The sequence below is a fragment of the Saccoglossus kowalevskii genome, chromosome 4 (assembly GCF_978046115.1).
Source record: "Saccoglossus kowalevskii chromosome 4, keSacKowa6.1, whole genome shotgun sequence".
Lineage (NCBI taxonomy): Eukaryota > Metazoa > Hemichordata > Enteropneusta > Harrimaniidae > Saccoglossus > Saccoglossus kowalevskii.
The window spans coordinates 34,457,982-34,477,386 of record NC_140644.1 but is presented as its reverse complement, the minus strand read 5'-3'; the positions used below and the strand labels follow the sequence as shown (position 1 = coordinate 34,477,386).

Genomic DNA, 19,405 nt, shown 5'->3' with positions numbered 1-19,405 from the left:
ATTGTTCCAGTAAGTACACTTGTCATTGTGTTTCATTGTTATGGTAAGTACACTTGTCATTGTGTTTCATTGTTCCAGTAAGAAAACTTGTCATTGTGTTTCATTGTTTTGGTAAGTACACTTGTCACTGTGTTTTATTGTTCCAGTAAGTACACTCGTCACTGTGTTTCATTGTTTTGGTAAGTACACTTGTCATTGTGTTTCATTGTTATGGTAACTACACTTGCCATTATGTTTCATTGTTCCAGTAAGTAAACTTGTCATTGTGTTTCATTGTTATGGTAAGTACACTTGCCATCGTGTTTCATTGTTCCAGTAAGTATACTTGCCATTGCGTTTCATTGTTCCAGTAAATACACTTGCCATTGTGTTTCATTGTTTTGGTAAGTACACTTGTTATTGTGTTTCATTGTTCTAGTAAGTACACTTGTCATTGTGTTTCATTGTTATGGTAAGTACACTTGTCATTGTGTTTCATTGTTATGGTAAGTACACTTGTCATTGCGTTTCATTGTTCCAGTAAGTACACTTGTTATTGTGTTTTATTGTTCCAGTAAGTACACTCGTCATTGTGTTTTATTGTTCCAGTAAGTACACTTGTCATTGTGTTTCATTGTTATAGTAAGTACACTTGTCATTGCGTTTCATTGATCCAGTAAGTACACTTGTCATTGTGTTTCATTGTTCCAGTAAGTACACTTGTCATTGTGTTTCATTGTTATGGTAAGTACACTTGTCATTGTGTTTCATTGTTCCAGTGAGTACACTTGTCATTGTGTTTCATTGTTTTGGTAAGTACACTTGTCACTGTGTTTTATTGTTCCAGTAAGTACACTCGTCACTGTGTTTCATTGTTTTGGTAAGTACACTTGTCATTGTGTTTCATTGTTATGGTAACTACACTTGCCATTATGTTTCATTGTTCCAGTAAGTAAACTTGTCATTGTGTTTCATTGTTATGGTAAGTACACTTGCCATCGTGTTTCATTGTTCCAGTAAGTATACTTGCCATTGCGTTTCATTGTTCCAGTAAATACACTTGCCATTGTGTTTCATTGTTTTGGTAAGTACACTTGTTATTGTGTTTCATTGTTCTAGTAAGTACACTTGTCATTGTGTTTCATTGTTATGGTAAGTACACTTGTCATTGTGTTTCATTGTTATGGTAAGTACACTTGTCATTGCGTTTCATTGTTCCAGTAAGTACACTTGTTATTGTGTTTTATTGTTCCAGTAAGTACACTCGTCATTGTGTTTTATTGTTCCAGTAAGTACACTTGCCATCGTGTTTCATTGTTTTGGTAAGTACACTTGTCACTGTGTTTTATTGTTCCAGTAAGTACACTTGTCATTGTGTTTCATTGTTTTGGTAAGTACACTTGCTATCGTGTTTCATTGTTCTGGTAAGTGTACTTGCTATCGTGTTTTATTGTTATGGTAAGTACACTTGCCTTCGTGTTTCATTGTTCCAGTAAGTATACTTGCCATCATGTTTCATTGTTCTGGTAAGTACACTTGCTATCATGTTTCATTGTTCTGGTAAGTGTACTTGCTATCGTGTTTCATTGTAATGGTAAGTGCACTTGCCATCGTGTTTCATTGTTCCAGTAAGTATACTTGCCATCATGTTTCATTGTTCTGGTAAGTACACTTGCTATCATGTTTCATTGTTCTGGTAAGTGTACTTGCTATCGTGTTTCATTGTTATGGTAAGTACACTTGACATCGTGTTTCATTGTTATGGTAAGTACACTTGTCATTGCGTTTCATTGTTCCAGTAAGTACACTTGTCATTGTGTTTTATTTTTCCAGTAAGTACACTCGTCATTGTGTTTTATTGTTCCAGTAAGTACACTTGCCATCGTGTTTCATTGTTTTGGTAAGTACACTTGTCACTGTGTTTTATTGTTCCAGTAAGTGCACTTGTCATTGTGTTTCATTGTTTTGGTAAGTACACTTGCCATCGTGTTTCATTGTTCCAGTAAGTACACTTGCCATCATGTTTCATTGTTCTGGTAAGTACACTTGCCATTGTGTTTCATTGTTCCAGTAAGTACACTTGCCATTGTGTTTCATTGTTTCAGTAAGTACACTTGTCATTGTGTTTCACTGTTTTGGTAAATACACTTGTCATTGTGTTTCATTGTTTTGGTAAGTACACTTGTTATTGTGTTTCATTGTTCTAGTAAGTACACTTGTCATTGTGTTTCATTGTTATGGTAAGAACACTTGCCTGTATTGGTAAACACACAATATGCCTGTATTGGTAAACACATAATATGCCTGTATTGGTAAACACACAATATGCCTGTATTGGTATACACACAATATGCCTGTATTGGTAAACACACAATATGCCTGTATTGGTAAACACACAATATGCCTGTATTGGTAAACAAACAATATGCCTGTATTGGTAAACACACAATATGCCTGTATTGGTAAACACATAATATGCCTGTATTGGTAAACACATAATATGCCTGTATTGGTTAACACACAATATGCCTGTATTGGTAAACACATAATATGCCTGCATTGGTAAACACATAATATGCCTGTATTGGTAAACACACAATATGCCTGTATTGGTAAACACACAATATGCCTGTATTGGTAAACACACAATATGCCTGCATTGGTAAACACATAATATGCCTGTATTGGTAAACACACAATATGCCTGTATTGGTAAACACACAATATGCCTGTATTGGTAAACACACAATATGCCTGTATTGGTAAACACACAATATGCCTGCATTGGTAAACACATAATATGCCTGTATTGGTAAACACACAATATGCCTGTATTGGTAAACACACAATATGCCTGTATTGGTAAACACACAATATGCCTGCATTGGTAAACACATAATACGCCTGTATTGGTAAACACACAATATGCCTGTATTGGTAAACAATCAATATGCCTGTATTGGTAAACACATAATATGCCTGTATTGGTAAACACATAATATGCCTGTATTGGTAAACACACAATATGCCTGTATTGGTAAACACACAATATGCCTGCATTGGTAAACACACAATATGCCTGCATTGGTAAAAACACAATATGCCTGTATTGGTAAACACACATTATGCCTGTATTGGTAAACACATAATATGCCTGTATTGGTAAACACAAAATATGCCTGTATTGGTAAACACACAATATGCCTGTATTGGTAAACACACAATATGCCTGTATTGGTAAACACACAATATGCCTGTATTGGTAAACACACAATATGCCTGTATTGGTAAACACACAATATGCCTGCATTGGTAAACACATATCATGCCTGTATTGGTAAACACACAATATGCCTGTATTGGTAAACACACAATATGCCTGTATTGGTAAACACATAATATGCCTGTATTGGTAAACACACAATATGCCTGTATTGGTAAACACACAATATGCCTGTATTGGTAAACACACAATATGCCTGTATTGGTAAACACATAATATGCCTGTATTGGTAAACACACAATATGCTTGTATTGGTAAACACACAATATGCCTGCATTGGTAAACACACAATATGCCTGCATTGGTAAACACACAATATGCCTGTATTGGTAAACACACAATATGCCTGTATTGGTAAACACATAATATGCCTGTATTGGTAAACACACAATATGCCTGTATTGGTAAACACATAATATGCCTGTATTGGTAAACACACAATATGCCTGTATTGGTAAACACACAATATGCCTGCATTGGTAAACACACAATATGCCTGTATTGGTAAACACACAATATGCCTGTATTGGTAAACACATAATATGCCTGTATTGGTAAACACACAATATGCCTGTATTGGTAAACACACAATATGCCTGCATTGGTAAACACACAATATGCCTGCATTGGTAAACACATAATATTCCTGTATTGGTAAACACACAATATGCCTGTATTTGTAAACACACAATATGCCTGTATTGGTAAACACATAATATGCCTGTATTGGTAAACACACACTATGCCTGTATTGGTAAACACACAATATGCCTGCATTGGTAAACACACAATATGCCTGTATTGGTAAACACACAATATGCCTGTATTGGTAAACACATAATATGCCTGTATTGGTAAACACACAATATGCCTGTATTGGTAAACACACAATATGCCTGTATTGGTAAACACATAATATGCCTGTATTGGTAAACTCACAATATGCCTGTATTGGTAAACACACAATATGCCTGTATTGGTAAACACACAATATGCCTGTATTGGTAAACACACAATATGCCTGTATTGGTAAACACACAATATGCCTGTATTGGTAAACACACAATATGCCTGTATTGGTAAACACACAATATGCCTGCATTGGTAAACACATAATATGCCTGCATTGGTAAACACATAATATGCCTGTATTGGTAAACACACAATATGCCTGTATTGGTAAACACACAATATGCCTGTATTGGTAAACACACAATATGCCTGTATTGGTAAACACACAATATGCCTGTATTGGTAAACACACAATATGCCTGTATTGGTAAACACATAATATGCCTGTATTGGTAAACACACAATATGCCTGTATTGGTAAACACACAATATGCCTGCATTGGTAAACACACAATATGCCTGCATTGGTAAACACATAATATTCCTGTATTGGTAAACACACAATATGCCTGTATTTGTAAACACACAATATGCCTGTATTGGTAAACACATAATATGCCTGTATTGGTAAACACACACTATGCCTGTATTGGTAAACACACAATATGCCTGCATTGGTAAACACACAATATGCCTGTATTGGTAAACACACAATATGCCTGTATTGGTAAACACATAATATGCCTGTATTGGTAAACACACAATATGCCTGTATTGGTAAACACACAATATGCCTGTATTGGTAAACACATAATATGCCTGTATTGGTAAACTCACAATATGCCTGTATTGGTAAACACACAATATGCCTGTATTGGTAAACACACAATATGCCTGTATTGGTAAACACACAATATGCCTGTATTGGTAAACACACAATATGCCTGTATTGGTAAACACACAATATGCCTGTATTGGTAAACACACAATATGCCTGCATTGGTAAACACATAATATGCCTGCATTGGTAAACACATAATATGCCTGTATTGGTAAACACACAATATGCCTGTATTGGTAAACACACAATATGCCTGTATTGGTAAACACACAATATGCCTGTATTGGTAAACACACAATATGCCTGTATTGGTAAACACACAATATGCCTGTATTGGTAAACACATAATATGCCTGTATTGGTAAACTCACAATATGCCTGTATTGGTAAACACACAATATGCCTGTATTGGTAAACACACAATATGCCTGTATTGGTAAACACACAATATGCCTGTATTGGTAAACACACAATATGCCTGTATTGGTAAACACACAATATGCCTGTATTGGTAAACACACAATATGCCTGTATTGGTAAACACACAATATGCCTGCATTGGTAAACACATAATATGCCTGCATTGGTAAACACATAATATGCCTGTATTGGTAAACACACAATATGCCTGTATTGGTAAACACACAATATGCCTGTATTGGTAAACACACAATATGCCTGTATTGGTAAACACACAATATGCCTGTATTGGTAAACACACAATATGCCTGTATTGGTAAACACACAATATGCCTGTATTGGTAAACACACAATATGCCTGTATTGGTAAACACACAATATGCCTGTATTGGTAAACACACAATATGCCTGTATTGGTAAACACACAATATGCCTGTATTGGTAAACACACAATATGCCTGCATTGGTAAACACACAATATGCCTGTATTGGTAAACACACAATATGCCTGTATTGGTAAACACACAATATGCCTGTATTGGTAAACACACAATATGCCTGTATTGGTAAACACACAATATGCCTGTATTGGTAAACACACAATATGCCTGTATTGGTAAACACACAATATGCCTGCATTGGTAAACACATAATATGCCTGTATTGGTAAACACACAATATGCCTGTATTGGTAAACACACAATATGCCTGTATTGGTAAACACATAATATGCCTGTATTGGTAAACACATAATATGCATGTATTGGTAAACACACAATATGCCTGTATTGGTAAACACACAATATGCCTGTATTGGTAAACACACAATATGCCTGTATTGGTAAACACATAATATGCCTGTATTGGTAAACACACAATATGCCTGCATTGGTAAACACACAATATGCCTGCATTGGTAAAAACATAATATGCCTGTATTGGTAAACACCAAATATGCCTGTATTGGTAAACACACAATATGCCTGTATTGGTAAACACACAATATGCCTGTATTGGTAAACACATAATATGCCTGTATTGGTAAACACACAATATGCCTGTATTGGTAAACACACAATATGCCTGCATTGGTAAACACATATCATGCCTGTATTGGTAAACTCACAATATGCCTGTATTGGTAAACACACAATATGCCTGTATTGGTAAACACATAATATGCCTGCATTGGTAAACACATAATACGCCTGTATTGGTAAACACATAATATGCCTGTATTGGTAAACACACAATATGTCTGCATTGGTAAACACACAATATGCCTGTATTGGTAAACACACAATATGCCTGTATTGGTAAACACATAATATGCCTGTATTGGTAAACACACAATATGCCTGTATTGGTAAACACACAATATGCCTGCATTGGTAAACACACAATATGCCTGTATTGGTAAACACACAATATGCATGTATTGGTAAACACACAATATGCCTGCATTGGTAAACACATAATATGCCTGTATTGGTAAACACATAATATGCCTGTATTGGTAAACACACAATATGTCTGCATTGGTAAACACACAATATGCCTGTATTGGTAAACACACAATATGCCTGTATTGGTAAACACATAATATGCCTGTATTGGTAAACACACAATATGCCTGTATTGGTAAACACACAATATGCCTGCATTGGTAAACACACAATATGCCTGCATTGGTAAACAAACAATATGCCTGCATTGGTAAACACATAATATGCCTGTATTGGTAAACACATAATATGCCTGTATTGGTAAACACACAATATGTCTGCATTGGTAAACACATAATATGCCTGCATTGGTAAACAAACAATATGCCTGCATTGGTAAACACACAATATGCCTGTATTGGTAAACACACAATATGCCTGTATTGGTAAACACACAATATGCCTGCATTGGTAAACACACAATATGCCTGCATTGGTAAACAAACAATATGCCTGCATTGGTAAACACATAATATGCCTGTATTGGTAAACAAACAATATGCCTGTATTGGTAAACACATAATATGCCTGTATTGGTAAACACACAATATGTCTGCATTGGTAAACACACAATATGCCTGTATTGGTAAACACACAATATGCCTGTATTGGTAAACACACAATATGCCTGTATTGGTAAACAAACAATATGCCTGCATTGGTAAACACATAATATGCCTGTATTGGTAAACACACAATATGCCTGTATTGGTGAACACACAATATGCCTGTATTGGTAAACACACAATATGCCTGTATTGGTAAACACATAATATGCCTGTATTGGTAAACACACAATATGCCTGTATTGGTAAACACACAATATGCCTGCATTGGTAAACACACAATATGTCTGTATTGGTAAACACACAATATGCCTGTATTGGTAAACGCATAATATGCCTGTATTGGTAAACACACAATATGCCTGTATTGGTAAACACACAATATGCCTGTATTGGTAAACACACAATATGCCTGTATTGGTAAACACATAATATGCCTGTATTGGTAAACACACAATATGCCTGTATTGGTAAACACACAATATGCCTGCATTGGTAAACACACAATATGCCTGCATAGGTAAACACATAATATTCCTGTATTGGTAAACACACAATATGCCTGTATTGGTAAACACACAATATGCCTGCATTGGTAAACACACAATATGCCTGCATTGGTAAACACATAATATTCCTGTATTGGTAAACACACAATATGCCTGTATTGGTAAACACACAATATGCCTGTATTGGTAAACACATAATATGCCTGCATTGGTAAACACACAATATGCCTGTATTGGTAAACACACAATATGCCTGTATTGGTAAACACATAATATGCCTGTATTGGTAAACACACAATATGCCTGTATTGGTAAACACACAATATGCCTGTATTGGTAAACACACAATATGCCTGCATTGGTGTGATGAAGTTTTTATACCAGCGTATTTGTTTTCAAAACATCTTAGATAAGGTGCAGATAGAAAAGTCAACAATTGTGTTCATGGTCTATTTTTATTTTTGATGTCAGAGTAGCACTGTCGTTTACTTAAGAATCACATTACCTATTTAAGCCTATCTTGGCTTGTTCATTTACTTTAAATTTTGACTTATATTTGTTTAATTTTCAGCTCCGATATCATCTGCTTTGAGTAATAAATATGGATACCGTCTAATTGCCGTTATTGGTTCTATATTGAGTGCTTTTAGTCTGTTTATCTGTGCGTTTGCTAATGACGTCATAGTTCTATGCATCACAAGTGGATTCTTAGCAAGTAAGACATATACATCATTAATTTTTTATAATGATATTGAATCAATAAATTATTCTGACTCGATTTAGTTCAATACAGATGACTACATGACCTGTAAAACTTGTCTAAACTGTAATCTGACAGTGTCTTATAAGGACATACAGATCTTAAACAAACTGCCCCACCTGTCTGTCAGTATGCATTGCCCATTAAATCATGAGTGCAACAGCATAGAGTTAGAAATTAAGACAAGTGCCTGAACTGTATATCAGGCACATTATACTATTGATTGTTTACGTGTTTTTTGTATACTAATCTTGTTCTTAAAGAATGGGATACAAGATGTTGGGGATCAAATGTGTTCACTTTAGCATTTGACTTTGAAGATATATTTAGTGTAAGCTAAAAGGAATTTGGAAGAATGTACTGTGTATCCAAGATATCCTGTAGGCTTTTATATTACTGTGTAATGAAATGACATGAGTACTCTGTTTTGATTATTTTCAGATTTTGGACTTTCGTTGTCTTATGTGCAGTCCTTCGCATTATTGGGACACTACTTCAATAAAAAACATGCTCTTGCAAATGGATTAGCTTCTGCTGGATATGGATTAGGGGTGATGGGACTTCCTATGCTATGTCAATGGTTGATCATTACCTATGGTTGGAGAGGCACCTACATTATTTTCAGTGGATTGGCTGCAAACCTTTTAGCTGCTGCGGCACTGTTAAGACCACTTCCAACTGACAAGAAAGAGGATTTAAAAATTAGTGATGTCATCAATGATAAATGCCACTCATGTATATGCAGAATCTTTGGTTGTCACATCATTTGTGCTAGCCCACTGCTGTTAGGAATACTAGTTGGACTGTTCTTTCTTAGTGCATCAAGCCATACATTTGTAACATTTCTTCTGCTGCGTGTTTCTGATCTTGGAGTGGAACCCATGCATGCTTCTTATTTGATAACTATACTTGGTGCAAGCTCATTTGCAACTCGGCTCCTACATGGCTGGTTTGTGGACCGCAGAGTAATCTCTCCTGCTGTTATATTTATTGCAAGCATTGTTCTTTGGGGGCTGTTAAACTTGGCATTTCCTGTGATTATTGGCTACTGGTGGATTGCATGTTTCTGTGTTTTATTTGGCTTTTCAAATGGTATTTACAATTCTCTTCATTACGTTGTTGTAAAGGACTCTGTATACAAGGAACACTTTACAGGTGCAATTGGACTCGACCTTACAGCATTTGGTTTGGGGTGTTTCGTCGGTATTCCCATAGCAGGTAAGTAGTGAATACTGTCATAATTTGCTAACTAGATCATGCTCTACAGAATTATACGAGTACAGTTCAATATGCATAATCTGGCACAATAAATTTAGTTATTAAGATACATGGACGTGGATGATGATATCAAACATAACCATTTTCAAGAAAAATCTTACAGCACATATACCAACATGCTAATAATTAGCACTGTTACAGACATGCTAATAATTATAGCACTGTTACAGACATGCTAATAATTAGTACTGTTACAGACATGCTAATAATTAGCACTGTTACAGACATGCTAATAATTATGGCACTGTTACAGACATGCTAATAATTGTGTTATATGAGTGTCGATTAAGATATTGACAAGTCACTCAGTTCTATATCACCAATATATCGTTTTATTCACTCTTCACTGTGTTCAACTTATTCACATGAATCACGATAAATCAGTCATGTGGTCCTTAATCACAGTTCACATTGGCAATCACAATCACAATCACGTAAAACTGTGAAGCAAAATAAAATAATAACAATCTTAAGTACACAAATACAATAACATATTATTCTGAATGAGATAGTGCGGTAAAACGCCATCAACAGCTAATACAAGTGCGAACGAATTGGGGTCATAGGTCAGACCAACACAACACGACCATTTTATACCACTCGGGTTCACGATCAGAAAACTCTCGATTTCTCTTGCAAAAGACTTCAAAATTACACAAAATCATATCGACTGAAATCGGTGTATGTTCAAAAAACTATAAAATCATACCTCGTTTCCGGGTCACAGCTAATAGTCATGAAAAACTAGAGAAAGTGGACGCACATTACAACTGCGTCATAACTATTTAATCTTCGCTGGAGACCTTCAACCCCAGAGGGCGCTATGCACCAGAAGGTAAAACAGCACTTAAACAGCGCCAAAGCGCAAAACGAATAGACAACACTCCGCAGGAGTTACAATAATTATAGCACTGTTACAGACATGCTAATAATTATATAGCACTGTTACAGACATGCTAATAATTATATAGCACTGTTACAGACATGCTAATAATTATATAGCACTGTTACAGACATGCTAATAATTAGTACTGTTACAGACATGCTAATAATTAGCACTGTTACAGACACAAACATGCAACCAAGATTATCATAAGAGCATCAGACAAGAAATATGACTACATATCATATGTCCTGACCAAATATGGTAATGTGATCTCATTGATATGCATAATTCTATCTAGAGAACTATATTACACATAAGCTTGTAAGCACAACCAATGCTATAATTGTATCACCAAATGAGAGATATAGCTTACATATCAGATGACCATATATGGCCATGTGACTTCATTAATATGCATACCTTAATTTTAGTTGTTTAGTGATATCTTAGAAACCAACAAACTGTAATTCACTGATGCAAAATATAAAAAATACATGTTTGTTAATTATCTTAATTTGCATAAATTAGGCAATTTTATGATAACCATGTTCCCTATTTCTTATTCATGTACAATGTACCTCCAATACTCTCAGTTCTTTCTAAGATGTCTTTGATTAACTCCTGTATGCGATGCAGAGTGGAATCGTTCATAGTTATCTTGTGAGTGTGTGCATTGTGTGAAACATGAGCCATTACATTAAACAAACCTGTCTTGAATAATTGAAAAAAGTAAATTGAATACACCCAAATAAGTGAGAAAAGTAAAGTCATTACATTGAATACACCCAAATAAGTGAGAAAAGTTAAGTCATCACATTGAATACACTCAAATAAGTGAGAAAAATAAAGTCATTATATTGAATACACCCAAATAAGTGAGAAAGGTAAAGTCATTACATTGAATACACCCAAATAAGTGAGAAAAGTAAAGTCATCACATTGAATACATCCAAATAAGTGAGAAAAGTAAAGTCATTATATTGAATACACCCAAATAAGTGAGAAAAGTAAAGTCATTACATTGAATACACTCAAATAAGTGAGAAAAATAAAGTCATTATATTGAATACACCCAAATAAGTGAGAAAAGTAAAGTCATTACATTGAATACACTCAAATAAGTGAGAAAAATAAAGTCATTATATTGAATACACCCAAATAAGTGAGAAAAGTAAAGTCATTACATTGAATACACTCAAATAAGTGAGAAAAATAAAGTCATTACATTGAATAAACTCAAATAAGTGAGAAAAGTAAAGTCATGACATTTAATACACCCAAATAAGTAAGAAAAGTAAAGTCATTATATTGAATACACTCAAATAAGTGAAAAAATAAAGTCATTACATTGAATACACTCAAATAAGTGAGGAAAGTAAATTCATTACATTGAACACACCCAAATAAGTGAGAAAAGTAAAGTCATTATATTGAATGCACCCAAAATATGTGAGAAAATTAAAGTCATTACATTGAATACACCCAAATAAGTGAGAAAAGTAAAGTCATTACATTGAATACACCCAAATAAGTGAGAAAAGTAAATCTGTTACATTGAATACACCCAAATAAGTGAGAAAAGTAAATCCATTACATTGAATACACTCAAATAAATGAGAAAAGTAAATCCATTACATTGAATACACCCAAATAAGTGAGAAAAGTAAATCCATTACATTGAATACACCCAAATAAGTGAGAAAAGTAAATCCATTACATTGAATACACCCAAATAAGTGAGAAAAGTAAATCCATTACATTGAATACACTCAAATAAATGAGAAAAGTAAATCCATTACATTGAATACACCCAAATAAGTGAGAAAAGTAAATCCATTACATTGAATACACCCAAATAAGTGAGAAAAGTAAATCCATTACATTGAATACACCCAAATAAATGAGAAAAGTAAATCCATTACATTGAATACACCCAAATAAATGAGAAAAGTAATATCACACATACACAGTAAACTATGATGACTATTATTTATAATGGTTTGCTTACCTTTTGTCAAAAACATTGTATTCTTCTTTATAATCATCATGCCCATCATTTTTGGTTGGTCTTTCCAGCATAAAATAGAATCGATTTATTACCAATATTTGTGATTTATATTCTAGGGCCATTTATAGTCTTGTAGACTTAGAAACAAAATCAAATTAGATAAGTCTAAGTGAACATATGTGTTACTAATCTCCAGTAATTTAAGAATCGTTTTATTTTGCAGGAAAGTTGTACGACATATTTGGTTCAGCAGATGTTGCATTTTATTGCACAGGAATTAGTGCACTAATAAGTGCTATTGTGTTTAGTTTAACTCATATCCTACAGAGACGACATAACAACCATACTATGAGAAGAACATATCAGACAGATGAGAAGCAACATTCTGAGAATATTAGCATGACATGTGAAGATGATAAAACACTGTTTCAATTAATTTCTGTAATGTAAGACATCATTTTGTATTTGATTAAAAGACACATTGAAAGAAATACACCTTTGCGACATTACTCCAATGAAGTGAACCATTGAATGATTAGATTGAGATCTGTGGGGCATTGTACAGGATCAATAATCACTACTACGGGTCCACTCCTCACTTAAAACCCTTTATTAGGACTCAAAAACAAACAGAGTCACATGGTATATTTATTTCTCATGCAAATCAGTGTTGCCAATAGCTAAACGTCCATGCTCTCTCTTAGGCTTATTTAAAACCATGAATTGATTGATGTACAGCATACATTCATGATATATACATGGTATGGTGTCTCTTAGGTTTGTAAGGAATAAATTGCATATGTTTCTACAGTGTTATAGTAGATCAGGATTTTCAGAACTGAAATAAACGTGAAATGTACTATTAAAGATATATATTTACCCCGTCTGGTGCCCACTTAATTGTAGGTAATGCTTTTATTGATCATATGATTTAATTTCAATACTAACAGTTGGAGGGGTGTCAGAGTGATTTAGCGGCTCATGATGAACTATGCCCTCAATGGCTGCTGTATTGCAACCAAAGTTGATATTTTCAAAGCAGCGATGTCTTGTAACATATTCTTTGGGCTAGTGTTTTTAGATTTACCTGTTTTGTGTGCTTTTTGATTGATGAAGAACTCCTTCATTTTTTAATTTCTTTAATGTGGGAAAAACAAACAACAACAAAATTCCTGGCCCCAGGCACGTTTTATTGCAATATTAATTTCTGGACTCAAGCATGTTTATTACCAAATTCATACCTAGAAAATGTTCTTTCTCAGGCGAGTAGAATAGTGCCCTGTATTTCATCTGTTTAGTTGCACTTCTGTCTCTATTCATATACAGGCTGGTAAGAGGCATAGAGGCAATGAACGTGCGTAGCAAGGCCACTACTAGTTTATTACCGGTATATATATGGCTGAAGGTATACAGGAGTGTATACGATGACAATAAAGAACTCAAGAGGGCGCTGCCCGATGTCAACCCAATCAACTCAATAATAACAAGATAGTTATGTCTATGTGTTGTCTATATAAGGACAGTCTGTCACAGTTGCCTTAAATTTAAATGACTAGAATGAACAATGACAATTTCTGTTTTTTTCTGAGTTGTTTTCATTAATGTTTGTTTTAATCTTGTCTTTTTCGGTACCATTAATGGACACTGATACAATACACTGGGTTTTCTAAATTTTAATATGAGTTGATTTTTATTATTGATTTTTTTTTCTTGGGGTAACGGCCTTGTGGTTTTGTATATTATAGAATTGTAACAAGTTCAAAAACAAAAGAACACGGTAGTACAGCAATTGCGGGCGCAGTTCATGCTGAGCCGCTAAATCGCTCTGATTCCCCCTTCCTGTAAGGGTATTCGGAGCATTAGAATAAAAACGGATCATCAGAAAAAAAATATTACCTACAATAAAGAACACTACATGCATTATCATAAAAGTATCGTTTTGATAGACAATACTACACTATACATATTTATTTTTTCCGAGTATTGAGTGTTTAAGGTAGCGAGACTATTATTTGTGTTGAAAATTACGATTTTCACATTTATTTATTAATTGATGAAATGCACTATAAACTTTCATATGATAAAGTCAACATAACATAGAATGTCATGTAAGTTGGTTAAAATGTAGATTTTCTGAAGGAAAGCAAGGCAGCCTCAGTAGTGTTTTCCAAAATCAACAACACAGGTTTAATCTGTGTGCCTATAAGTTTCAAAGATAAACTCAAGACAAAGCAATGTTAGGATGTGTTATCAGTAGCTATCTGACACACAATGAGTGTTTCCAAACATTTGAGTGGTTTGTCCCCGCCCCTGTTTGTTTCACAGATTAGTCATTTGCATATGAATGTGTCAGACACAAGGTCACACATCATTGATTTTGGTGTTTTCATATGCCGAATTTATCCAAATATAGCTATCCCATTTCTTTATTTTTTTGGTTTCCAATAGCCTTACACATTTTGATGTCCCTACACATGTTAAAACAGACCTTGATGGGAAAACAAATTGATTGTGCCGATAAACAAGCTTGAAAATCTTTGCTGTGACTTCATGGACGTTTTCTAGGAGTTTATGTTTTTCAAAATACAAGGTCTTTAACAAAAAATAACGTATACTTATTGTCGTCGGATTAACACCAAATTTTCACAGCTTTAAGGTGATAATGAGAGGAACTTGAATGTGTCCAGACAAACTATTTAATCGATTATTTACCAACGAGTTGTGGTTTAAGTTGGGGGCAATGCGACTAAAACAGTAATTGAAATTCAGCACACTATTATTTAAAACGCGTTGCTTGAATAAAACTGACCAGACACATTCAATTTACCAGACTATTGAACAACTAGGAAAAGTGAAAAAAATACTTCTTATCGCCAGCATAAATGCGTAATTATTTTTTTTACAGAAAAAGTAATTTTTCACCTTTGATTGAGTAACGCGTCGTAGAATGCAGATACGGGCATGCAAAATACACTTGTGAAAAGCTTGAAGTCTGGCGATTCTAACAATATATACTTTCCAGGGTCTATTTGTAGTCATTCAGTCACAATTAGAAGATGAAAACAAGTATGCAAATAATAGTCCCGCTACCTTAAGCTAATTTTTACACAGTATTCATATCATTTGTCAAACTTGGAGTCGTGAAGTTCAAAAAATGACAATCACATACAAAAAAAAAAATGGAATTTTGCATGCCTGGCCGGCTGGTCGTCCAGCAGGAACAACTACTGACAAGCTACCATACAGAAATTGTTACTCCCATACATACCTATCGATAGCATTATTTTGGGTAGTAATACATTTCTCAATATGATGTATATAGGTATAATATTAAATATTTAAATTTGTTTTTATACCAAGGTAGTTGAACAGGTATCAAAAAATAAATTGCTTAAACGGAATATGTTTCAAGATGATTGTGAATGGTGCTTTCAAGGTAGCTCCCCACTGCATAGTAAATTGTCGCCATATAAGCGATGGTCTGATTCCCATAGCTTGCCTGGATCTCAGGTCACATTGTACCCACCCTACAAACTACGTTCATTATATTATTTTGCTTCTATCTCTTATGAGAAACAATATTTTTTTGGTGTGCTCAAAAAAACAATCATTGCGGTCACCTTCAAATTCAAGATGCCGTCCAATATGGCTACTGAATGGTAAATGTACACATATCTGGTTAAATACATATGCTAGAATGTTAGTTTAAATGGCTATACGTATGTTGTATTGACTAAATAATCCACATATTTGCATTATATCCATGCTAACCGAGTCCACACTCGCATTTTAGTGAATTGTTCGTCTCGTGGACCTGATGTCTTTAGTAATTATAGAATTACCAATTAGCCATTCTTCAACAATCAGTAGTCAAGAAAAATATACTGACAAATGGAATCGAAACATCACAAACCCCCACAAGGGAGTAAGACCAGATGCACGTGAAGGGTAAGCATCTGCTGCGGGCATGCCACACCCGCCCTTCCAGTCATGTCAGCGAAAAATGTTAAAACAAGTTTACTAGACAAACAACCACATCAAACCACAAGGACAAACAGTTGTTTTGTTTGATATTAGATAGTAGATCTGTGTTAATGATGCATGTATAATATTGCTCACTTCAAATTGACAAATATATACCAAATTGTGTACAAACAATTTGCGTAATGAGCAGTTCATAACTATATGCCGGGCTATGTTTTTCATAGTTGTTTTTGGACCCTATACATATAATGTAAGGTATTATATACTGTATATTTATAAACTGCTAAATTTATTTGCCAGATAGGAAAAAACAATTTGCAATTGAAAGTTTGAGTGACTTTTATTTTGAAATGTCCAATATAAAGCATCCAATGGGCAATTAAAGCTATCATTACTGGTTACGAATATTTATAATAATTGTGTGTGACACACACACACTTACATATCAAAGTAACACGCACGTTTTAATATTACGATCTGAACAGTAACTACTAGTATATGATAACCAGAAACCTGTAATCAGCGAAACAAGGGTCTTACACGTACAAACTGTCGGACAAAAAAACATGACCTGTATATTTACCTTTCAGTAGTGTATATAAGAACATAAAACATTTGCTGAAAATAACAATATTTTATTCAGTAAATCATTCGTTTCGCTAATTACTGATAATCGGAAATCTGTAATCAGCGAAACAAATGTCCTACACGTGGGTTATTATGTAAACTGTTGGCTTTAGTAGTCCAGTGTATACAACGGCATGGAACAATTGTCAAAAATAAAGGTGATGACACCGGAAGGAAGGTCCGTAAAGGAGAGCGGCCCCCGGGGAGCGGCCCCATCTTTTGACCTTAGTTGAACCAGAGAGCCCGCCATACTGATGGTCATATGCAAATTAATACGCCTTTTAGTACGCCTCGGAGCGTTGCACGTTGCGTAGCTGGTCGCAACTGTTTAATTAAAAATCATCTCCTTTATTTTTTGACAAATGTTTAATGCCGTTGTATACACTATTGAAAGGTGAATTTACTGGTCAAGTTTCGTCCAACAGTTGTAAATAATATACGTGTATGACCTTTGTTTCGCTGATTACAGATTTCTGATTATCCGTAATTAGCAAAACGAAACTTTTACTGATTAAAGTCCCGATATTTCGGCAAATGTTTTATCTAGTCACGACACGACTGAAAGGTGAATTTACTGGTCAAGTTTCGACCGGCAGTTGTAAATATTGTACGTGTAAGACCCTTGTTTTTTGATTATCTGTAATCAGCGAAATGAACCATTTAATGATAAATATTGTTATTTTCGGCAAATGTTTTATGTCGTTATACACTACTGAAAAGTGAATATACAGGTCAAGTTTCGACCGACAGTTGTAAATATTGTACGTATAAAACCCATTTCGCTGATTACAGTTTAATTTTCATTATGTGTGTTATCCCCGTTTTGTTTTGTTTTTTCGATTACAATAAGCCAAAATGTGCCAATGACTCTTTAAATCTCGAAGGGCCTTTTTAAACTGTCCACTTTTTAGTGTTCTTTACTAGTTACGGCGACAAAGCTGCCTTCTGCTGACCACAGTCCTTTGAAGGACTGTGTGCTGATTGCCCGCCCCCCACTCCCTATATTTAGGGGGGGGGCTATGCTTGTTCCCTCATTTTTTTTGACCCCCCCTATCTAGGGAAAAAAAGAAAATTTAACCCCCCCTTTCACGGGCTTTCCGATGAATTTCACCCCCTATCTAGGGAACTTTTCAGTCTAGAACTCCTTTTAAACCCCCCTTTTTTTGTATATCTCGGGAAGTGTTTTGAAATACACCCCCTATTTTGAGAATCTCGGGTAAACAAGCAAAAAATACCCCCTTTTCTACGATTTTCTCGGGAAAATGTTCCCGAGACAGATCGGCAAAAAGTACCCTCTTTCCCGAGAAAATGGGAACGCGCATGCGGCCCCCTATGGATCCTGAGTGTGTGTGTGTGTGGGGGGCGGGGGCTGATTGAGTTCGATTTTCTCGTTCAGGATTCTTTATTGATATTTCTGGATATATGCCAGTCACCCAATGTACATATGCTGTACATCTCGTGGGAACCTGTCTCATTATATATCAACCTTAGCACAGTTCCTGCCAAGTCACCAAATGTGGAATTGCTATTTACTTTCAGCTGCTGAATAAGTGTCATGGCACAAAACAAATGGATCATCAGTTATATACATAAAACGTGGTTTGCAACAAATGTTGGTGAATATCTTACAGTTTGATAAGAAACAATACTATAATCATCATGGAATGTTAGTTCGTGAACTTTTGTGTTCACAAAAACATATATTTAGCCAATTTCACAAATATTCTTTCACAAATGTAACCAGCTATATTAGATTGTACAGGCTTGGTCGCCATCTTGGACGTCATCTTGGATCTGAAGGTCAGCGCAATAACTGTTTTCGAGCACACCAACAAATTATAGTATCTCATGCCATAGAGGTGCAAATAAACACAGTGAACTTAGTTTGTAGGCCGGGTACAATGGGA

General features: G+C 34.9%; 1 protein-coding gene and 1 long non-coding RNA gene across 2 annotated transcripts in view; one reads left to right on the top strand and one right to left on the bottom strand.

The window, feature by feature from the left end:
- LOC102801909 (monocarboxylate transporter 13-like) overlaps positions 1–13,380 on the top strand; it is a 30,113-nt gene extending 16,733 nt beyond the window's left edge. The window contains exons 3-5 of the mRNA XM_085498089.1: positions 8,527–8,670; positions 9,157–9,933; positions 13,111–13,380. Of these exons, the coding sequence (XP_085354215.1) occupies positions 8,527–8,670; positions 9,157–9,933; positions 13,111–13,337 (1,148 nt within the window). The 3' untranslated portion in view covers positions 13,338–13,380. The remainder of the gene's footprint in view (positions 1–8,526; positions 8,671–9,156; positions 9,934–13,110) is intronic.
- On the bottom strand, positions 10,303–10,857 carry LOC144356790 (uncharacterized). Its single transcript, XR_013421526.2, has 2 exons — positions 10,703–10,857; positions 10,303–10,433 (listed from the first exon to the last, which is right to left on the bottom strand). It is a non-coding gene; the product is annotated as an uncharacterized LOC144356790 (long non-coding RNA).
- Positions 13,381–19,405: the final 6,025 nt, after the last annotated feature.